Here is a 26,845-nt window from a genome sequence, read left to right on the forward strand (position 1 = left end):
TCTGCTATTAATTACTGCAGTGACAACAAGCTATGAAAGAAAATCCCGCCATCTCCACGAAGTGAATGATGATGAGAGGGGCGAATCTAAAATGCTTATCAGCAGACAATGTGACGCATTAAGTGCAAGCTGCTTTCATAGTGTGTGCATTGACATTAGGATATGGCCCCCTGGCAGAATGATGCGCTGCGCGAGATTTTGCCGTACCTAAAAGGACAGGCAACTCATTTTTACGGAGTATAGGATCTGTAAAAGGGTTGCGAGTTGGGCGAGTTGGTAATTATGCATTGCGAAAAATAAACTGCGCGCAAATTAACGAGGACAAGAACACATGAAGACGGCACAAGCGCACACTCGCAACTAGTTTATTATTGCACAATTCAAAGCTTTATATGCCCAAGCGCCCAATTTCCGCGCCCCCAATGCGTCACAGTTCTCGGCGCACTCAGCCGAAAATACTAAAAACCGTAACAACAAAACCACAAAACGAACTTTGAGGCGCAGGAAAGGCGAAAAATCAGCAAAGATAACCGCATCATACATGGATTAAGACCCCCCTCCCACCCCCAACACGCATTCCCAGAAGAAGCACCGAAATAGCGCTCAATGTGCGTCTAAATATGCGACTTCTCGATTAAGCAGGGCGATAGAGGTATGACTGATACATTCGGAACCAGCTTTTCTGATGTGGCTGGCTTCTACAATTTCTCGCGTTCGCTGGTTCTTATGTCGCAAAAGGATGGCTGTGCGCTCACACACAGGGACACAATCAGGTCTGCATGCGCGGCAATGAGAAGATAAGTGGCTCAGGTCACGTTGAAAAATGAAAAAAAAATATACGGTACTTTTAGACGTCGTACGCTCGAGTTGGTGACAACGTACCCGTGTGCGGCTCTGTCCTGAAGTTCGGAGAAATGCAGGCGGGTTGTGTTATATTTCTCGTCTTGCATTACGCGTTCTTTTAAATATGAGCGCCCTCTTTCCCGATCTCTCTACCTTCCTTCCCGCTTCCGTCTGACTGCGCTGATTTTCTCCAGCACGAAGTAACCGTCACGTTGCTTTGAAACGACGCCGCGCGCGACAAACGATTTTATCTCGAATGCCCTGTTACAAACCGGCCTACAAAAGAATGCGAACACATACCCCAAAACCCACAAACAAGTAAAATAATACGAGTGTGCGCTTTTTTCTTTTCCCGTGCGTGTACGAGCTGTGAGCGGCACGGGTACCCGGGTACTTCGCTGTTAACCCTATCCAAACGTTTGACAAACGCATCGACTGATGAAAGACCACTTACCAGCGAGCTGTCCACACCTGTCGCCGTATCCAAATGCTGTTTGCGGCCGTTCCTCGTGTGACAGGGGCACGTGAAAATCTTTCCACCAAATGGCACTACTAGTCCTTCACAAATAAGAAAAAACGACGGCCCAAGGCGAGGCTTGAAGCTCCGGCCGCGCCGAGTCACCGGCCGCGCTGCGTTGATAGTTTTTACATCCGGGCAGCCAGTCGTGCCGCCAGGGCAAGTTGAGTCGCTGCAGTCGGGTGCGTTGGCGCGCTGGCACGAGAATTTAAATCGTCTATGTATGCGCAAGCAAGCGAAGCAGATGAACATTGCAATTGTTTGCAACGGCGAGAACTGCATCTTCGTTAGCAGCAGAATTTGACAACACCTATCGCCAAAATAAACAGATTGAGACAACACGGCCGCGCTGTCTGCCTGTGATCGCGCTGGTTGAAGCATCTATACGGGTATACGTACGGTATTGGTTTTGTAGCTGCGTGCAACCGTCGCGTCCTGCTTACTCGTTCTAATTAGCATTAGGCCACGGTTGAAGTGCTGGCGCACGGAGACAACAGAAGACTAACATGGCGACCGCCCGCTTGAGATGATTACCTCAGATAGGCCTCCTGCGCTGCCCAGGGGGCGCTGCGCAAGCGGCTTCCGGGCAGTACTTCCGGGTAGTACAAAGCTGCGCGGGTCCCATAGGATCCCGTGTTGACAGAAGCAAAATGAGCTCGACGCTCCCGATTATTTTGCGACGTGGTCACCAGCTCATCCCCGACGCGTCCGATCTATTTCAGCGATCAACTTGGCATTAGGGGAAAAAGCTTTGCAGCGCTAAACACGTTTACAGCGCCGACGAAAGTGCCGGGACCGTGACGGCGTCTGCTACTCGCAGGTTCACCGATCGATGGTCGTACTAAGTGAAATTTCTAGTTTAAACTAATACTCTAGGTGACAAAGACTTCTCAAAAACAGCCGATCAAAAAAGAAGAGTGACGCAATCGGCGATGATCGCGCTTTAAAAAGCCAGCGAGTCCGGCGGACCTCAGGCTCGCCTGCTGCTATGGTGCGCCGCTCTTTTGTGTACCTGCACACTATGCGTGCACTTTCATTAAACAGTGCTCGTTTGCGTCGCCGTTACGAATACATGGTGCAGCGTTAGCTTGCCGTTTTGTTGCGTGTCTCAGTGACAAAATGCCGCGACCGTCAGAAGCGTGAAATCTGTTTTGCGATTCCGAAATTAGTGGCCTTAAAACAAAGTGGTCGGGCGAACTAAGAGGCCGCTCGCTTTCCTTGTTTGCTCTCACTTTACTTAATTACGCTCTTGCAGCATACATTCACAGTTCGCACTTAATAGCCTAGAATGAGGGTCAGCAACGGCCGAGTTCCATGCAGCCGACACGGCGGAGGGCTGGACGGCAAATCGGGTGGGAGGAGGAGGAGGAGGGCTTTGAATGCAAAGAGAAAAAAATCTGCGAATTTCTGATAATATTTGACAATAATATGGCGAAGTGTGAAGATGGAGGGGCAATTCAACTGGAGGACGCCAATTCTCTGTTCTTGTCTCGCTGTGTAACTCCATTTGAAGTCAAAACTGGCGTGTCGGCGTTCAGATTCGACGACCCCTGCACTAGAAAACCAACACAGTCAGTGATGATCGTATGTAAATATTCGGGGCACCGCGCCGTGTATGCGGCTGTGTTATGTGATGTTATAGAAGTACACATCTCTGCAGGCAGCGTGCGTGTGATTTGGTGCATGTTTTGCGTCCTTTAATAGCGCTTAATTTGTTTATTTGGCGCTAATTGCCCCACCTACTCGCTAGTATACATGTACCCTGACGTTCGTAAATCGTACGGCGTAAAACGTTACGCAAGAATCATTTAGTTTGCGAAAATACGAAACAAAATTTCCACTTGTTTCAAAGGCGGTGCCAGGCCAGCAGTGTCAACTGAGTCGGCTGCGCAATTCTTGCGTTCGCTTGCATGCTCCCGCCGAAGCAACCTTTTGCAGTTACCTCAGGATGAGCAGCGCTCCGTGTTTATGCTACTCGTGAACTTTCCTTTGTCGACCACACGCAAGAAGAAAAAACTAACGGTCGTCAAACAGTTAAATCACCCAACCTGGCGATACTGTCCCACGCCGCGACCACCGCGACAGCTCGCTCAAAAGAAAGCCGACAAATCGGCTTCTTTTAGCGGATATTATTTTGTTTAGCCTCTGCAACTACTTTAAGGGCTATTTCATACAGTATGCAGTCATTCAAACACGCCACAAAGCGCCACAACCAACTTTCACTCTGGCTTGTAATTGAAAACACATGGAGGGCGGCGGGGGTCGTCTGCTTTTGTACTACCCAGAGGCGTCGGCCGCCAGGGGCGCTGCATGTCGCCAAAACTCCAGCGCAGGAGGCCTATAGGGCGTTTATTGTGGACGTTGTAGTATACAAGGAACGGAACGCCATCTCACAAATGGTGTTAAGTCGTTCTAAATCCTCCCTTTTGCTACCCGGATGGGCAACGGTACTACCATGGAGGTTCGTCCACTTCTTTAGATCATGCCTAGGGAGTACATTTTTTGCTATAGGTACTTTTCAGGGCACATTACTTGATTAAAACTCCATTTCCGGCTAGTTTGCGTTTACAGTGTAGCGCGCAGTCCTCGAGCATGAGGGTCAGAGGTATAATAATCTAAATGTGTTCGTTCACTAACCATGAAAGCGCTAATAGGACTAAACATGGCGGAGACTATGATATATGAGAGTGCCATCTTTTTGGCATCTTCTAGACATGTCATTTTCAACAACAGATGCCCCTACCGCCAACGTGCAATACCTCTGTGCTACACAGTGTCGTCACAAGCCAAGTTCTTCTATTCTTTAATGCTATCAACCCCGAAGTGTCAGATCTATACAAGCTAGCATGTACACAAAGCAGGCGGACACATTGCGACTCGCCACCCATGCGGGAGAAATACGTGGCTTCAGAAAAGGTCGCAGTGCTAGAAATTGGAATATTTTGTCTGGTCCAACAGACCCTGCAGACACCGCAACAAAGTGCGGTGTCTTAAGATTAGAAATACACCATAAAAAAGTGTACGTTCCTAATCCAACTCCTGGCTTTTCTACCAACTTCACTTGAAGGCATGGCACACCGTGTACCAGCTCTTAGTCCTACAAAAAAAGATAGACTGTTCCGTGAATCTAGAAGGCATAGCACACCGTCAGAATAACGATGCCACAAAACAGTTGTATTCGTATTAACACCAGACAAATATTGACGCGGGCAAAAATCTGTCGGACTCCTTGGCGTCTGGATATGCCTCAACCACAAAACGGATGAACCAGCGGTGCTAATTATGAACGCCATGCAATTGTACAATAAAAAAAAATAAATGTGTAGGCCACCTTAGACCTCTGTAGTAAGCTTGTACAGAGTAAAAATCCTTGAAACCCTCCTCTTTATTTCGAAGGTTTTCATTCAAAACGCCACGTAATTAAAAATACATTAAATAAAACATATGCAGTTTCAATATTTCTTGTAATGCTTTGATCGTTGGTCCTCGCAAATAAGGTAGCAAACACGAGCTATCCTGATGTGGTGCTAGTACAGTTCATTTCGGGACACAGCTTGGCGGTATATAAAGGCGTCACACCCTCACGCTATTATTGAAGAAAAGAAGAAATGCCTTGGCAGTGCACTCGGGCATCAAAACGGACACGTTCTAACGCAAAAACTACTGCCATACTCAATGGAGGTGTAGCAGACGACAACAGCGTGAGTCCCAAAGTTGACGTCACGAGCCAGGGACCGCCATTGGAACATCGCACCGCCAAAAGGTAGCTTTGTCATCCCGAGAAGTTTTTCCACGCTGTCATACCCGGTTAAGCACATAACGAACGAACTTGGATTTGCGTATATGACAAAAAACACCAGCGTACAGGTAAACATACATCAAACGTGAATAAAAATTATGAAGGGAATTAGTAATGACATTATTACCCATTTTGTCTGCCATAAATTCACACCGAGAGTTTTGTTGATTACTTGTAGTTTATACCAGCCTTAACTAAAAAGAAAATTAATGTTTCTGAATGTTTCACGTCCGTCCGGAAGAACATAATCACTCGGGGCTGCTGAAATCACCTTGTCCTTCTCGACCTGGCTGGGAACAATGGGAACCCCTCGGCGTGTTTCACTCATCACCATGGTTGCGCCCACGTGTAGGCCCAGAAACCAAAAGTGGAACATAAACGCTGATGATATATTGTAGGTCGCAATAAAAACATCGTCAGGAGCAATCATTTCGACAGCACTGCAAAAAAGAAAAATAGTTTGCATGTACATACACTGGTGAGCAAGGCGCGAAAAATGGACGAAGGTTTGTGGCGTTCGAGATTATACTCGGATGTAAATGGGCGCACGCATTTTGAAAGGAGATTCGCGGAGAAACAGCCGGCTGCGGCGGTGAGGCGCAGACGCGACTTCCGTTGTTCGTAACTTGCACCGGAGTGCCGAAAATTTATCAGGAGGATGCGGCTGAGAACCCTGCTTCTTTCCCTCGCTCTCGTTCCCAAAGTTCACTAATTCCGCCCCACACTGGTACTGAACTGCGTTTTCCTGTACTGACCGAAAGTGGGGCGGCGACCTGAAACGCGGAAGTGACAAATTTGCTACTAACGATACCATTGGTGGATGCTTGGTATCCGCAAAAGATTCCAATCCGGTTATGGTATCACGCCAGCTGTTTCGTATACAAATAAGCCCCCTCACTGATAAGGGAAACGTGTAGTACCACTGACTTCGCGGCGTCATTGGGGGGCCTTGAGGGGCAGTATTACCGGCCCTATTTCACGGAGCCACCTGACGAACAAGGCAATGTCGGTTACAAGTAGTAAAGGGTCGGTTTATATCGTGTACATCTTCATTAGGATCAACAGACAAATCTGGCTTCGATTTTTAATATTCTCGATTAGGTAGAATTTCCCGCAAATGAAGCTAACCCGCAGGGTTTCACTTCGGTTGCGATAGCCCGTTCGGTGGTGAAGCCACGTCTGCCATCAGACATAGGTCGCCCGCTGGTACATGACAGGTACTTTCTTATTGAGCCAGTGACCTTGAAGCTTTCATAAGTGATACTGAGGTGAGCATTACGTCATAGCCCCTAGCCGATGACAGACACTTCATGGAACAGTGGCATAAAAACATCCATGGAATGACCTTGAGACGGCGATTACGCCCCTACCACTGGTGCATGACAGGCACTTTTTACTGCGAAGCAGTATATTTTCTTAGTCCCCTCTGCCCTCTCAGTATTCATCCGGTGAAGCCGATTTACTCGGCCCATCTCAACACCACCAAGTCTAGGTGGTGTTGCCCATCTCCGGGGCTCCTCCTCGCCACCGCCGACCACTCTTTCAGAACGGTTATCACAACGGTTATTCCCCTCGCCACCCCCGATGCCTTTTTCGCAAGTTGTGAAGTGGGCTGACAGCGACCTTAGCGCCATTAACAGATGATTGCGGAGAATCAACAGCAGCGCGAATGGGTGGAATGGGTTAAAAACACCCGAAAGCTGCCTCAACCGCCACCGCCGTGAATGTAGCCGCGACCCTTGCCGCCTCACATTCCACCTCGCCCACTAGCTTCGGGTCCCTGCCGGTTGAAAGCAATTTGCCCTGTTGGAACGCCTGCTTGAGCGCTTAATTCTTCTTTCGCTTGAAAGCCTTTCCGAGCGACATTGTCAGGTCGGCGGCCCTCGTTGACCAGCTGGTCATATTTCTACTGGCAAAAGAATGAAAATATATCTTATTCTGGCCGCATATAAAGTCTTTCTCTCTCCCTCCCCTGGTGTATTTCATGCCAAATTATGCGCCCTTCCCTGGTTGCGGTTTAGGCGTGCACGGCTTGGCGGTGTAGGGAGGGGACATTCACGCAGGGCAGTGCTTAATGCCGCTACTAATGACATACCCGTTGGGGTCGTAGGAGATGCAAACGTGGGAGACTCATGGCTCCATGCCCCCTGTCAGCTGTCCTCCCCAGTCAAGCGGTCTGGGTCTGCGTTGGTGTGTTGCACCGACAACAATATGAGTACGACTGGGCACCGAAAGGGACACTCACGTGTGTGTCCGTTAGATTAAAGGTCGAGGCCTTCCAGGTGTTAACTCGCTATCGGATGGACGCATGTCGTTCGTTTGGAGGAAGAAGAGCGGAAATTGAATAAGCGTGATCCCGAACCGAAGCGTTAATGGGCGCCAAAACAACCTATCCGCCTAAAGTTTCAGCTTGTCGAGAAGCTGTGAATCCCTCCCGGGTGAAAAGCAACTGGCCTGCTTGGAACGCCCGCATGGGCCTATATCACCTGTCCAGCTTATAACTTTCAGAGCGACATGTTCGACAGTGTATTTAACTTCTATGAACCCGCTAATTACCGGTTGCCGGTTTATGCGTGCACAGCTTGCGAAAGGAAAGAAAGTTCCTCTTGCCCTCGGCGATGAAGAGCATATTTTACGGTTGGAACGTTGGCGTGATCCCAGTAATCCTTTTTAACTTGAAATGCTTCCCGAGAAACATTTTCACCGGTGTAACTCCACGCCTAAGTATGCGCCCATCACTGGTTGCCGGTTGATGCGTGCACGGGTTGGACGGGATGACACCTCCGATGTGTTCGCGTGAGGTTTAAACATGGCCGTCAAACCGTTTAATGCGACCGGTCCGGTGTCCTCAGGGGTAGAGTGCATTGGTTTGGCGTGCTACACGAACAGTAAGATGCGTACAACGCGGGAAGAAAAGAGGCAGCTCTGCGTTTGTCTGCTAGGATAAAGCTCGGGCCCTTCCAAATTTCCTTCAGGTAATTGGCTAGAGAGTATGCTCCGTCTTAAATTAAAAAATACCGCCATATCCACAAAGTGAATGATGATGAGAGGGGCGAAGCTAAAATGCTTATCGGTAAAACCGCGAAACATTCGCCCGCACATCATATAAAGACTCGACACGTCAAGCTTACCACCGCTCCGTTGACAAGCCCATCGACGACGTCGATGTTTGTGGTAATTATGTGGGGTTGTTTGGGACGATGCGAATCTCCATGGGTAAGTTAGCGAATTCGGTGTGTGACATTTTAGCCACCTTGGCCGTCGCCTTCTGCAGAGTGTCTTGTGTCGCGTACCCCAGGTACGTGTCTTCAGCTCGCAGGTGACGAACGTCAACCTCTTCTTCTTCATCTCCTTTTTGTTGGGGAGCAACGAACGCGTTGAGCGTTTTGACCTCTTCGGCCAATCTTTGGTTGGCCAATCCCTAGGGGGATCCTGCCACAATCATCATCATTCCGCCGTGTATGACAGCAATAAGGGACAGGAAAGGGCCCGAGTAAGAGTCTTGAGCTGGCAGGCGACGAACGACAACATCTTCTTCTTCCTCTCCTCCTTGTTGGGTAGCAACGAACGCGTTGAACGTTATGACCTCTTCAGTCAATCTTTGGTTGGCCAATCCCTAGGGGCATCCTGCCACAATCATCATCAATGTTCCGTGTACAATGTGCCGTGTACGGCCGGGATAGGGCCCGAGCAAGAGGAGCTTTGCCCCTAAAAACCAACGTGTTTTCTTTCGTGCACTCCGTGGAGGTCGTGCAGCTTCGCATGTCATCCTTCTCCACAGAGTGGAAAAGGCAGTAATTTTTTTCAAGCCACTGACCTTGAATCTCCCTGTCGATGACTTTGAAGTGGTTATTATGCTACCATCGCCCCTTGTACATGTCGGCCGCTTTTTAATCTACTGGCATTGAAGCGTTCTTTCGGTGACCTCGAGGTAGCCCAAAGTGGTGACGTATGCCTACCTTATTGTCTTCGAACGGGGGCTCAAAGTTCAGGGGCGCAAAAGGTGTCAGTCATGAACCAAGGTACCGATGCAAATCTTTATATAGCTGCACCATTAGTAAGTTGATCGAATCATTTTCCCGCATTGCCTTCACAACAAGGAAGTAGGGACGTATCCTTCACGACTGATTAACCATGTAGCACTTCCATTCGATTGAATAGTTGACTTGGCTTATACCTCTGTGAAGGAATCTATGCCTTCAGTTTTTCAGGTTTGTCGCGTGCTCTAACTTATGGAAACTGCCTCTAATATCAACCTTTATCGCATATACTATAACTTGTATCCGCCTTGCTTTTAATGCGGAGGCATGAGTTGGCGAAGTAAGTCGAAAACCCAGCACCGTCATGTGAAGAGGTGGCACACAATATAACGGACTGCTTAAAGGACAGAAAAAGGTCCAATAATGCTCGAACTGACGTTGAGTTTCTCATAAAAGCTCCTGTAAACAAAGTAACGAAATTCAGCTGCAAACAAAAGAGAGCAAGTTCCGGTCGGGCAGGGATTCGAACCAGGGGCCCTGCAATGCGAGCCGAGTACGGGGCCGCGACGTCACGATGGTGCCACGGCCGTAGCTACGGTGGACCTTGTGAACTCGTTCTGGCATTGGCATTATGGGCGTATGCTAGAGACTGAAGCCGACATGAGTGATGGGAACAAGCAAATAGCATATAGCAGTCAGTCAGTGAGGCGAGTAGCAAACTCAACTTCGCAAAAGGCCCTGTGGCCTTCATTCCTTAATATCAGACTTCTTAAAACACCCTACAAAAATGTTTCCACAGCAAAGAATTCGTGAGTTGTGATGCTCGCTTTAAGGAAGTTCCGTAGTGCGCCATAGGGATACATGAACATGGATGCGGTCGAATAGAGGTCTTCAATAAAGGTGCTTGGGCCTTCCCACTTCAATGTCACTTTATATCCTGGCTAAAAATGCCTTTCCAGCAAAGCACCTGCGTAGTCTAGCAGTGAAACATACGTTAAAAGGGCTTTACGAGCAGAGCGGCTTTAAGGGGCTATGAAGACAAAACACAACTTTGTTCTAGTGTTTAAAAAATCTAGACTTTGGTAGCTCACTCTGTACCGGTCCACCCAAGAAAGGCAATTTTTTCACCGAAAAAGCGTCATTAATATTCACCAACTGTAAATTTCGTGCCATAGTGACGTAATATGGGCAGGAGTGACAAGCTATAGACCCGCACTATACAAATAAAGTATTAAAATATTTTTACAAGCCTGTTAACTGCACGTTATCATTCCAATGATAGATAAAATGGAACTAGAGGCCCAAATACAATCTCCCAGTCATGTTTCTTGGCGGAGGCTTACGGCGGCGGCCGCCAGTCGCTCAAAAAAAGATTCTGTGACGTCATAGAAATATTTCCAGAAAGTGTTAAACATAAATTTTCTTTAATATCTCGAATACTTGTTTGACGCGGGCCATAGTGGTTATTATCGGGCCAAAACGTACAGCCTCTTTAATAAAACAAACTTGTATTTTGTCTTCAAGGCCCCTTAAGCGTTTATCTGACCATTCTCCTTCAGGCGCTTCTGCAAATTATTTTTTCCATGAGTAAAATACCACCATGCCCACTCGTTTGATAAGGAAGCACAACTTCTTGTAGGATGTTGGGGCCAACCAAAAGTACATACAAAGGTCTCGCACTCACGCTCGACACGCATTATGCTGCAAAAAACGGCGCTCGGGAATTTCGAAGCATTTCGATGCACCGCTTGTACCGGATGTCCAGTTTATAAATGAGCAAGCACCGCTAGCGATGCCATCGTCACTGCGGGGTAGGCCTTGTGTGGCGTAGAATTCAGAGACGCACGTGAAACCTGGTTTCGTCTTGCCCACCAAGAACAGCTCCTGTCGGAAAAGCACAGGGCGATTAGGTCACCGAAATATCAATACTGTCGAAATATTTATCTATATACCAGTGTGTCGAGCCGAAAAAAATATCGGTTCGGTTACGGTTCGGATTCAGGTGAATTCGTCTTTTACCGATCCAGTTCCGCTTCAACAAAATCCCGCACCAAACCGGTTCGTGAACCGGTTCAAAGACCTGAATTATTAGCAAGCTCTAAAAAGGATAGTTTTGTAGTTTAAGTAACGATAAAAATAAAATACAATTTTTCTTCGTTCAAAATACCAATTTCTGCAACAAAAGCGGGAGTTTAAATACAAGTTTAATCATTAGGCCAGATATTATAGAAAATATATACGCCACTTTTGTGCCCAGCACTGTTGTCCTAGGGACTGCATGAAGCTACCACCGAAAGGCATGACTGTCAGATTTTTTATGCCTCTTCGTTTTATTACACAATTCAATGCTAACAAAGAGTTGACAAACTGCTAATACTGTTTTTACTATTTCCCTATTACGTCACTTCTGGCGTCACCTTGCTTACCCTTTCGGGTGAACACAACGTCCTTGAGGCCATAATAGAGCTGAGCGTGTTAATCAAGGCTAGCCAGTTTAAATAAGGCAAGGATTCACTTTGTGCTCATGGTCCATTTAGCGCCACATGCCAAGCGCGTAAGGAGACGCAGCAGAGAAAAATATCCGAGCACGGGCTGCGGTACCTTCGGCATCACGTTTGCTACGACGTCAACGGTGCCTGCATACCTATATCAAAACAATCTACAAAAAAACTTCCCCGTAGCGCGACGCAAGATGAACAACATGAGAGGTGAGCGGGAAAGCGAAGGGAGGTGTTTACTTGGCAAATGTCGACAAAGGCGATCGTCTTTTTTCGAGATTTGCAACGAAAGGAGCAAATACGCGGCCAATTTTTTTTAAGGTGCAGTTCCGGTTCGGGTTCAGCGGGCTCAAAAAATAACGCTTCGGGTTCTGGTTCAGTTCCGGCAAAAATACTGGTTCGGTTCCGGTTTTTGGTTCGGTCCGGTTCCGGTTAGACACCCTGCTATATAGACACACAGTTTTGTGACTCAAATAGACGAATAATGATCACTTGGCATTCCTCGTGCCTTCTCGTGCACACACTACGTGAAGTGCTAAAGAGAGGGCTAAGGAAAGACTGCCAAGTGGGAAGTTCAGATAAAGCATTATTTCTTCGGTTTATTTCACAGGCACTGGAGACGACAAAATTGGGGGTTGTTATAAAAGAAAGGGTTAGTGATAATTGCCAAAAAATATTTTATTCAAAACTTCATTGCCGGTTTTTCAAACGACAAGATTAATAAGTACAACTTTAATTCGGGCGCATTCAAGGCTAGTGTCATCAAAACATTTTTGGCAAAATGTTCCGTGTATCTAAACATAAACTTTGGATGGGGAACTTTTTCGTGATTGAAGTATGTTATAAGTCGGCTGGCAACTTAACAGCAAGAAGAAATAGCTGCGCGCACTCAATAACTCTTCACAGGATTTAAAAGGGTCCATGAGTATAGAAAGAAAGGTCTTGTTATTGAAAAAGATTTCATATTTTATAATACTCTCATCACTTGACTGGCAGCAAGCGATGCTTTATTGTCAGCCACAATTTCGATCATCCTGATGCATCGTAATTTTCGTGACGTCAGCAATGACGTATTGTGGGCAGGTACTTAAAATGAAAGTTGGTATGTTGACTGAGGCTGCCGCCATCTACAAACCGCCCAACCGGCAACTTTGGTTACCGCCCATTTGCCTAGATGGCGCAGCAATACTGCTAATATTTCCATCCCCTTTCCCTCATATTTCCTTCAATAAAGTTTGTTCTGTCAGTCAGGACCGCTGTTCCAACTCGGCTTCTTTGTTGTATTTTTATTACGGTTGAAAATCGTTTTGTGAAACACTGTACGTGAATCAACCAACAGGGTCACATAAGTGCCAGTGTTGGGTATGTCGGTTGGCCATTGTAGTGTCAAACAAACCCATCGCGCCCTACGGCTCTGCTAAGGTGCATCGGCCGGGATAGAGGTACATCGACTGGTTCTATGTTTAGGTGTCCGTTCTTAACTTCCATTGTTTGCCCCAGAATTCTAGGTGCTATAAAATGAACAAGCATTAAATTTAAGCGCAAATAGCTCGTTCTGCAAGCTTATAATCACTGTTTAATTTGTCTTTGATTTTGCCGCCCTCAGCCAATGGCATCAAGCACCCAAAATACGCTATAAGATCAGTGCAGGAAAGCAGCTGGTGCGTCTCATGCCTATTCGGTGTGGCCATCCTTATGTAGTTCATTTGAGCATTGTTTAGGTTAAAACTGGTGTTGGTTTAATTCTAACTGAGCAATGTTTCAAACGAACCAAACTTGCATTTTGTCTTCATGGCCCTTTAAGTTAGCATAGAGCAGATCCAGCTGGCCCCGTTATTTTGTCCTTTAAATAAAAAATAAACGTTCTTAATACCGTGTCGAAATTATTGTACAGAGCGAAAGACGATACCAGAAAGAAGGAGGCAAGAGAGGCGCTGTCTTTCGCACTGTGCCATCACGCCGACAATGAATCGAAAAATAGCCCAAGCTTCTGTACCATCACGTGCTTGCTGACCATCCCACGCAGTTCGAAATTGGCCATCGGCATAATTGGGCTAACCGTTTTCTTATGTACTGCGCTTTAACCACTAAGAGAAACGGTCTTGCAATGCCTTTTAATAAACACAAATAAAGAAAAAAACAGAAGGTTATGTATATTACCATGACATTAATAATTTTTTTAATTGTGATTGAAATTTTGTTTACTTTTTATCCTAATGCGACACAGCAACAGAAGAACGCCTACACTTTTCAGTTTGTACGATCGCTCCTTAAGCCGTCCCCCGAAAAGTGGGTTACAGTTCTTGGCATCCCTGTCCCTGAGGATTGCGGCTGCTGTGTGTGGCTTGAACAAATCAAGAAAACATGGCAACAACAGCTTCACATAATCAAACGCATAAGCAACCGGTTAGGAGGGGCTACAACGGAGACACTCAAACTATTGACCGAGGCTGTCCTCACGAGCAAAGTGACATATTGCAGCAGCTGGAGGTGCTACATCGTGAGAGCCTTCGAGTCATCACTGGCCTTCCCAAACAGGCCAAACTCGAGGAGCTCTACAAGCACGCTCAACTCCCTCCTCTCACAGAAATCATCCGAACCCGTCAGGAAGGCCACGACTTCTGACGAGCATCCACTCTCGTCGGCCCTGCGATATTCGCGCTACTGCCACAATGCGCAGCCCCACAACATCCCATCCCTTTGCCGCTTTCACCATGGGACGACTTCATCGTCATTAACCCAAAGCCACTCCCAGTCACCGGTCCTACGCTTCGCCACTCCAACAAACACAAACGCACAGCTGAAATGACCGAGCGGTTTCCACATAGCGCTGTTTATACCGACGCCACTTGGGACCCAACCACGAATACTGCCGGATTAGCGGCCATTCACTCGACATTTCAAGCCGCCTGTCAACAAGAATATCCAACAGTGCAATCGTCTACCCACCTCCAACGCGAAGTGATATTACTGGCTGTCCGACAACTTCAAATTTCTCACTGGCCTAATGCAACCAGCCTAATGCAACTATCTTCACAGCCAGCCAGGAGGCATTCCGCGCATTGCGCCGGGTGCCTTATCAGAATTCTATCTGTGCGTCCATCAAGATCCTTGCCCGAAGGCTACATTGTACAAAAGGACTACAAATTCGGGTAGACTGGGTGCAAGGGCACTGCGTTAACTCCTCCAAGGAGGCCGCGCGCGCCCTGGCGAGCGATGTTCTTTCCACCCGCTCCCACCCAGTTTTGCATCATCACGACCCCAACTTGGACCCCTTTGAAGCCCGTGCCACCTACTAGCGATGTGCTAGAGCTCGACTCCGCAGCCACATCCCTGCCAATGACTACCCGTTACCTGCAGGACTGCCACGTGGCCTTCAGGTTCTGATCCACAAGGCTCGTGCTAGGGCGGCGCTTACAGATGACATCCTTTTCAAGTGTCCTTCTTACATACCAAAGAAAGGGAGGCCACCCATTCTCCCAGGCGCTACCGCAAGCAATTGACCTCCGTCGGCCATGACAGCACCCACGTGCCTGACGTGCTCTTTAGGAGCCACACAGACCATTGAACATCTCCTCTGGACGAGTCCAGGACTTCACGCGGAGCGCACGTCTGCAAACACAGCAGCGTAACGTGTTTGACGGACTGGTTCTACCCACCCGCAACCACAGCCAAGCAGGTGTTTGCCTCCTTGTGGGACTTCGCTCTCGCCACTGGCGTTCATCTGATAATGTAAAGTTTTCCCGAATTTACACCACCCTCCCCACCCGCCCCCACATAGGCCGAGTCTCCATCCTTGTGTCAATAAAGTTTCCTTCATTCATTCATCCCTTCAAATGCTTCCTCCTCTTTTTGCAGTTATAACCCCGCCTCCCTTTTGAAAGAATAATTATATATATATCATGCGTGTATACCTTGATGCTGCATTGTTCCGCCACCTGCGCGAACACCACCGCGTGGTCTTCATCCGTGAGCACGTGGGTGGCTTGTCCTTGCTTCATTCTGGCCAGTATTTCATCTTGGAGAAGATAATATTTTAGGCCGAAGTAGCTTTTAAGGCGCATTCAATTTGATACGCTCCACTGTCAAGCAATAAAGGACGCGGTAGTCGAAAGGTCACAATTAAAAGCACAGACCGTATGAACAGTGCTTATTCTGCTGACTTAATATCGCCAGGTAGTTATTTGCCGGTATAACGTACGATTTCTTAGATATTAGAAAATAGAGAACAGTAAATTGACCACAAAAAATAGCATCAGCCGGTCGATACAGCTCAAATTCGTTCCCATCATCATCTTAATCATCCTAAATAATTGGATGCTAACTCCAGGATGAAGGCCTTTTTTTACGTGCTTTCATCATATATGTTACGCCGGACAAATTCTTTGTTCCCACTTTTGAAATACTACTACAGCGCTTAGTGTTGTCTTAGTCTCACCTCCTTTGAAACTGTACGATCGAATCAATCAGCTGCCCGTGTTATGCACCACCTACCCCACCGAACACTATTTTTCCTCCATTTCTGTACGTTCTGTAGGCTAAAACTTTCCTGGATATACTTCCACAGGTGGAAGTGGGTACATAACTCAGTGGGCAGGTAGCTTTGGGAAAATTAGTGCAGAACACGAGTACATCAAGAAAAATTACACCGTTTTATCCATTCAAATTTGATGTCGGAGTAGGTTTTAGAAGTAGAAAACACGCAGGTCAAAAATGGCAAAAAGAAAGAAAAGCGAAATGAAAACAGAAGAAAAAGCAATCTATAAATACTAGTATTCGTTCTCGCGCTGTGGTGAGCGGCGTCAAACACAACGAAGACAAAACATAGAAAAAGGCTCTGTATGACGCTGCCGCCTCGAGCGGCGACAGCGTCTGAATCTCCCTGGCGAAGGCGCCACCAGCTCAAAGCGTTGAAAATGGGAACCACTACGCATGAACTGTAATTTTCTCAGACTCCGCGACCCCTCATCTGCAAGTCCCTTTCACTGCTGACCCCAAAGGCGCTGTACAGGGGAGCCAGCGTTATCTGGCGTAATATAAAACCCAGCGGCGCACCCGGGCAGAAAGCCCCAGCAACACGAGCCCAGCAGCAGCAGCAGCCTCCTGTAAGGACGGGTGAAGAGCCAAAGAAAGCTCCGCATTGAAAGCTTATTTCAAGCGAGGTATGCCACAATCGAATCTTCGCCGTTACGTAAATTTCCGCGTACGGGATACGCCATTTGTTTTGGTTTACGACATCCTAAAAGTATGTACTAGCCGTGAAAATTAGGTTCTCTCGCTGCAAAGAAAATCCGCGGCCCACCTCTGCGTATCCAGATGTCCGATGACAGCAGTGTGGCCCCCGTCAGAGGGACGCTGCATAGAGCCACGAAATTGTCGATGTCGTTTCCGAGATGCGCGTAGAACCTGTCGCCTGGTGCAATGCCTCGGCTCCGAAATCCGGCCACACAGCGCCGTAGTTTTTCTTGCAGCTCTTGGTAGGTAATGCTGTCACCCTGGAAGATCTGTGGAAACGGCGTATCCCAGATATGGAATTCATATTTATTGATAGGGTAGCAGTGAAAGAACTGCAGTCAGAAGTGCGGGGAGATATCAACCTGCGCCCGTACCACCCCTTCAAATACGGTTATCAAACTTAGGCTCGCAGGTAGCGGAAACTTTACTTATCATTCGGGACGAAGCTATGTGGGCTACCAATCACTGCTGCATGTCACTGCACTGCAGTCACCGTCGCGGCGTGAATGAATCAATGCTAGGTGGTTCGAAAAATTGCACGAAAAATTCTTCAGTGCCTCGCAAGCACTTTTGTAGCCCAGCATCTTTTCTCCGGCGGCGAAAGATGGCGGCCTCCGGGACCACAATATAAAGAACGGCAGTTTCAACGTGGATGACGCAATGTTGATGATATAGGTTGTATTCACTGGCGTGGCGCGCATGCCGGCAACCATGTGTGTCGCCTTAGCAATGGGGATTCGCGAACGCGGGCATGGCGGCGCACGCATCAGGCCGCCGCAGCGAGCTCAAAAGCATTACTTCGACGTTAACCGCTGTTTCGCGCAGCGCCCTTCTGCCTACCTGTCGCAAGACACGAGGGAAGTGATTGCCAGATTCCGGCATCTTATTGCCAGCTGCCGTGTTTTGATATCGGCCACAGATTGCCCAGCTCTCGACGAACGCTTCCACTTCGCCCGTTAGGCCACTCGTCGATAGATGTCGCTAGTCTCCCAGCTAACAATGCACTCACTGCTGCGCCGCTACGCTGCCGCCGTATCATATATCGGAATTCGCGGGACCCTCAGAATTTCTTCCGAAGCTTTTTTGGCAATTGTACTGAACGACTCTGTCGTGGGTAAGGCGCGGGCGCACCTGTGTTTTAAGTGCGATGCACTTCTTAAGCGACCCTGAACCTGCGTCCACCGGCGATGTCCGCATAGCATACCCACGAGGGGGATTGGACAGGAATCTCCTCGTCTTCCTTGGCAACGGGGGGAGATGGGCGCGCGCTGCCTGGCCGCTTACATGGCACATACCCACGTGGGGGATTGGCCAGGAATCGGGCGTGAGAAGGGCTAATGCACCCGCTTAAAGGAGTACTGACACGAAATTTCAAAGCTGAGATCCGCTCTAGCAACAAGTACAACGACAACACAAATAGGTGTCTGTGAATAAATGCATCTTTCTTTCTTTGTAGTTGTGTGTGTGTGTGTGATCTCTCTTTCGCGAACATTGCCGAACCGCGCAAATTCAACTCGTGCATTCGCACTTTCACATTCTTCCCGGGGAAGTGCGGGGAATTTTTTTATCCGTGCTCGCAAGCAACTGCGCTGCAGCGTTGGCATTTCGTATGTCATGCCGCTTTTGGCAACAGTGGCTCCGTTCTCCAGTTGAGTTTCTGAGTCCTCCAGGGCAAGCAGGGCATCGCCAGACAAGGCCACCGGGATTATTAATATCTGTTGACTGACGCCATTGCGGAGAATCGCTTGGTAACGGCGCAGACGGCGGACGCCGGGGCTGCTTTTTTTTTCTTTCCTGCGAGATGCGGACGCATGCGCAGACACGGTGAACACGGTTATGGCGGCTTTGAGCGTTGTCAAGAGAAGAAATCGCCAGCTAAACTTTTACGTAAATTCCACCGATAAGGATGCAACCGAATGTAACTAATTGTTGTCAGGCCTAAGAATCTATGCTTTGTAACTTTGTCGAAGGCGTTATTAATTATTTACGACGAATGAGATCTAACTAGATCTCATGATTACCAACAATTAGATCACCAATAATGCTACTATTAGAAATTTAAATTCCTAACAATAGTAGCTATGTTGGTGTCTTAACACCGTTCGTTGCTGTGCTTGTACTCTATGTGTAACGGTTATCCCGCCGTAGGCCTTAGTTCTTCCTTCAACCTGAAAGGATGAAGGGAGGGAGTTAGTGGAGGAGTTGTGAGAGGACCAAGAAGGAGGGTAAGACGAGAATGGTAATTTGACCTTCATCAACAGCGCCAGATTATTTAATTCTGCCTAGTTGGGGTTGCCATCCCGTCATGGAGATTAGAGGAAGCGGAGGTCTTATTGGAAGGCCGGTGTCAATACAGAGGGAGGCAGGAGACGGGCGCTTCGTGGTTGCTGAGCTGTCACAGAACCGAAAAAATGCTGATTACACCGCATCAACAGTCATCGAAGAAGGCTTCTGTCTAACTTTCTGACTCGATAGCAATAAAAGGGACATTGTGAGAAAACTTCGGCGTCCGCCGTCGGCGTTCGCGCCTGGGACCGAAAAAAAGTCTTGAGCCATTCCACTCTGCAAAGATGCATGACTGGAGTCTCGTGCTATAGGCGCGTCCCCAGCACGAAGACAAATCAGTAAAATTCAAAATGTAGACGACGGGGCTGCTGCTCCGGGAAGCTGGAGGAGACCAGACACGCGGGTGCTTGAGCGTCGACAAAGGAAGGCGGTGCGAACGTAGACATGGCCGACGCGGTTCACACAGAGGCAGACCTTCGGGAAACCTTTTAATAGCAGAGCTGTTTAAACTTTAAGTTCCACCATCCAGCGTTACCAACAAAGCACCAAGAAAACATTCTGAATGCACACGAGCGTGCCCCTCTTGAGGAGCGCCCCGCGTCGGCCAGCTCGGTCGACCGTCGAGAATATTCTGCCCAGCGTTCGTGGCGTGAACTCTCTGCAAGCTGTTCTCCTCGCCAGTTCACGCGCGTTCACGCCTGAAGTGGGGAGCACAGGCGCCGAGTTCGCGAAGCCAGTTGCCGCGGGTTCAAGCGCGTGCTAACGCGGTCCACTTTGGGAGAGATGTGAAAGGCTGCGGGTGAGACGATCCAGGCCTGCCAGTCGTGGAGAACTTCCTGTGGCAAGTTCGGAAGTTCATGTGAGGTGCAGCAGCCGTGTCTCATTGGGCTGCTGGACGTCCTTTGTTTGAACGACGGACATGTCATCAGTAAGGGCATGAAACATATAGCTGCGCTTGCGCGCCATTGCAAGAAATGTGAGAGAAGTTATTGCCACCCAAAGCTAAAAGAAACGCGCGTTTTGAAACGCTATCGAGACGCTCCCTCCCGGGAAATATTGGAGGACTCAGTGATTGGCATTCGGGGGGAACGATGCGTAAGCACGCCATCAATCGCCCTTTTGGAACGAGAGGTAGCATATCTAGCCAGTTGAACTGACTCGTACTAGATACCAAGCTTGACACTTCAACTCTGATTGTTTTATCATTGATGTAAACTTCCATTACATATTTGGAGTGATATCTCATCCTTGAGCGGGCGCATGCTTGCAGCCAGTGGTTTTCCATGTATTTATTGTCGTGTAAAAAATCGTACTTCAGTTGTTCGCCAGCGTTCTAGTTTGTTACTTCTGGCGTCATCGTCTCTGGGCTGTTTTTAGTGTGAATAGAAAATAGGAATGGTGAAGGAGGTGAGCACGTAGGGTTCGGGTAGATAAAATGCACGAGTGGGAGAGAGCTAGGAAGGGAGAAGAAAGAATGCGGCGGAACATAGAAGGAAAAGAGTGGAGAGGGAGTGGGGCAGGGAAGAGAAGAGGATGGGAGATGAGGCCATGGGTAGAAAAGCCTGTGGGAAAGAAGGTCAGCAACAGAAGAATCAGACAAGGCAGAGGAGGAGCGTTAAGGGTAGTAGGGGCAAAGAGGAGACGGAGTCACGGGGCAATGGTGACCGAAATGCTATCAACTCTCGACGGCATTTGCAGCGGAGCAAGTAGATGCGGGGCTCATTTTTGGCAACGCTTACCATAGCCGTCTTGGATCCGTGCCCCTCGAGCCTCTCCATGAGAACAGTGTAGGCAGAGCGTCCTTCTTCGGGCGGACAGTCCCCATAAGGGGAGTGAACGACGCCGTTCTCCACCTTGGCCCTCATATTCAGCGTTTCCTGTCAAAAGCATATGCTCATCAGCAGCCGCGCCAGTTTACTTTATTCATTAACGTTCCTTCGTCGCTATTATTCATAGAGAATCATCATCATCATCATTCACCAGCTTGTCTCTACTGCAGGGTGAAGGCCTCTCCCACATATTTCCAGCTGGTTCTAGCATGAATTTGTGTAGTTCATTCATTTCCCATGAATTTTCTCAGCTTCACCCGACATCGAATGTCCAGAATTCCAGTACACGCCATATTACACAACGCAATATCGTGGAATAGTACACGCAAATGGGTATAACATAAACAAACGCCTATGAGAGGTTGGCGCCCCTCATTGGAGGACAACCTCCACTGGATTCCTTCGTAGTGTGCCTGGACACTGGGCAATGCACTGCTCGTAGATTCAGAAACGCCTTACTCCGGCGGAATGATTGGAATCATTACCGGCTCGTATTTAAAAGGCTAGCCCCACTTCTGCTTCAATAACAGCCACAACCCGCACGCGCTCTTTCTCTCTCACAAGAAGGGCAGTTCGTCTAGGCGTCAATAAATTCCGAAAAAAAAGGTCGCACACCAGAAAAGTTTTTATAAATGTTTGTGTGCCGCTTTCTTTTCGCGCTTCCCCGTCTCCACCAATTAACGATCTGCCGTGCTTCTGGCATTACACTATATTTAATCAGTATCATAGTTACCGCCAACCTATTGATGTCCGCTGCAGGACGAAGGCATTTCCCAAAGACCTCCAACAACTCATATCTGGCACTGTTCGAATTCACTCTTTGCCCTCTAATTCTCATGCCCCTATTGGGTTATCTGTCAGCCGTCTTCATTAGTTGTCATTCTGTTACCCGTAAGGCCCACCAGTTTTTCGTTGCCCACATTACATGCGTAGCACATTTACATTCCTCATTAATTTGAGCTCGGATCTTCATACCGAATGTACTCCCTAATCCGTTCCCTATCATTTAGCGTTACTGCTTTTAAAGAGGAAGGCAAAACAAAACTTTGCTCACATTGAAAGAACAACCGTTCAGTAACTCATTCAGGTCTAACAAAGCCACGAAAGAGGTTTTTTAGACTAAAAATATGGAAGAAATATTAAAAATTTTCAAATTTCGCGCTTCAGTGACATAATATGGGCAGGTGTGGCGTAGTATGGGTCAGAACTAAGCTCATAGCTATCAGTGTGTTAACTGCATAGCATCAAACGGAGTTAGACACCCTAACCACTATACAATCGCCCAATCATGTTTTTCGGCGGTTGCTTGTGTCGGCAGCCGCCAATCGCGCGAACAAGATTTTGTGACGTCACTCATAAATCGCCGGAATGTCGCTGGAGATTCACTGCTGCTTTATGTTTTCTTCGGTATCTCGATTATTTCTTTTAATTTTGATTAAACTTGGTGTCACTGTTATCGAGTAAAGGAGTCTTTTTTAATGAATCGAACCTATATTTTGTCTTCATGGACGCCTTATATGGTTAAGCATTTCTATGTGGGCTCGTCTGTCCCGTCGGACGCGCCGCACTTTTGGGCGCATAGAAAGAGGCTATAATAAAAGGCGCTAGGGCCGCAGCAATGCATTTGTATTGTAGTGAAGCCGCTTTAAAGAAGTTTGGTGTGTAGAGCTGTAAGGGATACATGGTGTTTTATTGAAACATTTATTAGAAAGCCCTCGAACTAACGCTTTTTGATGTAACACCTCTCTCATTTGCCCTAGAAATGCCTTCACAGCGAAGTTTTGTGTATGGTAGGGAAGCCGGCTTTAGAAGTGTTTCGTGTATGGCCTTTTATAAGGACACACAGGGTCTCACGGAGTACTTACCCGAAGGCCCTAAAAATTTCTTATTCGGTATGACTATTTACACGGAACCTGTAAAAACGTCCTTGCAATAAGTGACTCTAGTAATGAAGCTGACTTTAAGGTGGATCGGGGCATAGCAGGGTGTCCTATGTATTCAGTGCAAAGCACTTCATGGGCTCGCCTTGTCGTCGTACTTCGCTAACGGTCGATGTCAAGCGACTGCCAGAATCAGGCGGAGCAGCGAGATAACAGACCCAACTAAAGCCTGGTGTGCCGTCGTCAGGGGGTCACGCTGAGGCTTCGAAAACCACGCGGTTAAGTAGTCATAACCGTTCGAATCTCGTGAACCATTGGCGCTTGTGATACATCTCCCCGTTGTTTAGCGCACAGAAAACTGCAGGTACATTTCAGGCAAAATCTGCGTATATAACCCGCAGCCACCGCGTTAAATTAGTTAGGAACGCTGGTTGGGTTGGTGTTTACATAAGCGAAAAATCGGCCACGCAAGAACGAAAATGGTGCGTTGGAAATGACGCAGGAAGGCTCTAGCCGTACCAGAAAAAAAATTACGCGTTCGAAATGACGCAAAACAGCTCCAGCATACAAAACTAAAGCAAGCACAAAAAGAACAAAGTCCCGCTGGCGCAGTTTCAGGCAGGGGGCGCGCGAGCACTGTAAAGGCGGGAAATTTGAATTGCATAATCATCTAGAGGGGAGTGAGACAGGGCGGCGAAGAGCGTGATGGGTGGTAGCAGTGAGCGGATAACGGCGCCACCACCCATTATGGCGAATCACTGCTCTGCACTTCCGACAGCTTTCACATTGAGTGGAACGGGTTTAATTTTTTTATTCTGCTGTCCCATCTTGGAAATATCTGCAAATATTTTATATTACAGCGAAGCTGTTAGCCTCTAGTTGGTCGGAAAATTTCGTGTCGCAAACAAAAAACCCATGCAAGACCCTGTAGTTCTCACCTCAGACGCCGAGCGCATGCGCCAGGATAATCACGCTTACAGGATGGAGTTCAGTATTCGTTTAAACAAACACAAAACAAGCATCGAAACAGCATTGTGGATGATTAGGCGCTTGTTAGTAATGGGACCCCCCCCCCCCCAATCCTTGTGTTCCTGGAAAGGATTATTTGTACTGATCATGTCTGAAGGCAAGGCAGGACTAGTGTCACTAAATCGAGTAGTTCTTGCCCAAGACGCAGAGCGCATGTGTAAGGCTAGGCAGGGCCCAGTTTTGTGTCGGCAGAGAAGCCGAGTGCTGGCGACAAGCCCGCCGAGACGTCGACAAATTTAACATTTCGTACCTTCCCCAACAGCATTTGTAGGGGTCTAGAACAGCTTTGCTGTACATTCGCTTTCGCAGGGCGGGATGACGACCTTTTCTTTATAGTCCATCTTGCTGGCCTAAGTTTCCCCTCAAGTTATTTAAAATCCTTCAAGCTTCTGTGTCATATGTCATCACCGGCATTACACATTGGTTTTATACCTTTCTGTTTAGTTGCAGATGTAACCTATCTCATTACCTCAGAGTTTTGGCCCATTGAAGACCATACTCATTCTACGCATGGCTTGTTTCTCGTTATTTAGACCACCACAAGAAACTTGAACTGAATAGGTAATGTTCACCCAGGTCTCCTGGTATTTCATTTTCTTGTTTGAAGAGGTCGCTTTTTGCAGACGAATTTAACATTACTTTTGCATTCTTCCCATTTATATTAATTATGCAGCTAAGCGCTTTGAGGTGAGTTCCCAAAGAATTCTGTCCGTGTCTTTTTTCTTCACTGGACAAAAATACGTCGTCCCCAAAGCTCAAAAAGCTCAAACATTATCCACCTACACGTATTTCCGACTTCTCCGATAAAATTTCCAAATCTCTTTTCTAGACATGCTGTAAATACTTTCTGTAAGAACATCTCCTCTTGTCTGCCGTCCTTCACGGTAGTTAACTTCTCACTATGGAGACAGAATATTGTACCCGCATATGTGCGTTGTACGTGTTTTCCAAGAGCAGAGTCCCTGGTCTTTCGGCGCGCTTACTTCACCCATCGCCTTTTCTGTAATCTGTGCATTTCATGCAAATGGGCCCATTGTAGTCCGTGGATTTCGACGTTATTTGGTTGATGGCATTAATGCGATTCACCATTGGGCAACCTTTCCAAAATCCAGCATGTGGCGTCGGTTATTACAAATTTTAGATTCAACTTGTGCGATTAACTATTTTCTTTGCAAACAATCTGTATACTGTCATGAAGTCAAAGACGACGCAGTTGTCTTCAGAGAAAACAAGTTTATTGGAGCCAACTTGTGCTCCCCTAACAACGCAAAGAATACACAGGCGGCGAAGCAGCAGTCAGCAAAGTGATGTGCTCAAGCGAGCGTCGGCAATTCGAATGCCGGGGCGTCTGCTCTGCAGGCTTTTATCTTTCGGCACGAGTGTTTCTGGAACCATCGATTTACATCCAGAACATTGTAGATCAATGAATAATATTTTGGGCAAGTGATGTTAGGGCGAAACAGTCTGCTTATCTGAATGAGATAGCCCGTGCGGCATAAAAATAAAGAATGGAAGACGCGCTTCGCTTGGGACACAGATAACAGAGCCGGGCGTGGCCGGGCAGTAAAAACAAGCAATAAATAAGCAAACCCATACATGGTTCGCGGCATTACCTGCCACCCCTCCAAGAGTGCATCGACCCGATGCTAAAATAAAACGACAGTCCGAAAAACAACAAAAGAATTAGTGCCCTTCCACTCTGGAAGAAGGATGACTTGCAAAGCTGGACACAGTCCACGGAGTGCACGAAACAAAACAGATTTTCGTAATTTGTGATGGAGCATTATTCCTAGCCAATTAGATGAATTAACCTTTGAGGGATCCAAGCTTTATTTTTGCAGATAAACATGGAACTGCCTGTGTCTCTCCCGCGTCGTAAGCATCTTACTTTTTTTTGTGAGGCCGGGTTCTGACTGTTGCCGCAACTGTCGTAATATCTTCAAAGAATGACGTCATTTCACGTCTTAGCTAACCGAACTGCGTGACATGGCATTTTTTACGTCCATGGATAACGATACAGGTTTTGCGTCGGTAATTTGAACATAGCCTAACACATACAAACCCAACCCGCTCTACCACTAAGGACTGCGGACAGGTCCCATTGGGCCGTTTAACGTCCGGGTGTAAATCCAGCACAACGGACCAGCACAGCACCAGCACAACGGACATGCCCTCCATCAGTACGGGCGTGAAACCTATAGCTGCGTGGGCACGCCTCCCCTCCTCCCTGCCACTATTCTCCACTACAAATCTGAGCACGCATAAACCGGAAACCGGTCATCTGCACGTGGTTAGAAGTGACAAACGCCGTCAAAAATATCCTCTGAAAGCCCTCTGAAGAAGTGATATTGACTCACGCCGGCGTACCAAGCGGGCAATTTGCTGTTCATTTGGGAGGGCTTCGCCGCTACTTCACGAGCTGAACTTGAGGCGGTAACGGCGGTGCCAGCAGCTTTCCGTTGTTGTTTTATTGCACCCCTTCGCGCGTGTGTCGGGCGAACGCTTCGATTCTTGCTCTTCCTCCAAACTAACGGCATGCATCCATCACATAACGACTTAAAACCTGGAAGCACTTGAGCTTTATTCTCGCGTACAAACATGCGGCTGTCCGCTTTCCTTCCCTCTCGCATGCATCTTACTGTGTGTGTGTAAGATGTCTGTGTAACACATTAACCCACACCAGAAGCAGTCTACTGAGGAGGGCTGCCAACTCACCGCATTGAGCCATGTAATTTTGACATCTAAATCTCCCACCAGCACAAGCATTTCATCGGTAGTGGCATGAAGCCTAGCTGTGTGTGCACGCCGTCTTTTTCTTACCGCAAACCGTGCACTCATAAACCGGTAACCGGTGATGGCGCATACTTAGGCGTGAAAGACACCGACAAAAATGTCGCAAGGTCTTCCATGCTGAAAAAGAAATATGGGCTCAAGCCGGCGTTCCAACTG

The 26,845-nt window shown here is 47.7% G+C and overlaps 1 protein-coding gene across 1 annotated transcript in view; it reads right to left on the minus strand.

Moving 5' to 3' along the window:
* LOC144137622 (uncharacterized) overlaps positions 1–26,845 on the minus strand; it is a 58,020-nt gene that overhangs the window by 14,954 nt on the left and 16,221 nt on the right. Inside the window, exons 2-6 of the mRNA XM_077669565.1 lie at positions 20,898–21,035; positions 16,940–17,141; positions 15,552–15,655; positions 10,824–11,023; positions 5,431–5,599 (exon numbers count right to left, since the gene is read on the minus strand). Coding sequence (XP_077525691.1) covers positions 5,431–5,599; positions 10,824–11,023; positions 15,552–15,655; positions 16,940–17,141; positions 20,898–21,023 — 801 coding nt within the window. The 5' untranslated portion in view covers positions 21,024–21,035. The remainder of the gene's footprint in view (positions 1–5,430; positions 5,600–10,823; positions 11,024–15,551; positions 15,656–16,939; positions 17,142–20,897; positions 21,036–26,845) is intronic.

Source organism: Haemaphysalis longicornis, unplaced genomic scaffold, assembly GCF_048455015.1.
Source record: "Haemaphysalis longicornis isolate Haplotype H1 unplaced genomic scaffold, Haemaphysalis longicornis Haplotype H1 scaffold_426, whole genome shotgun sequence".
NCBI classification, from domain to species: domain Eukaryota; kingdom Metazoa; phylum Arthropoda; class Arachnida; order Ixodida; family Ixodidae; genus Haemaphysalis; species Haemaphysalis longicornis.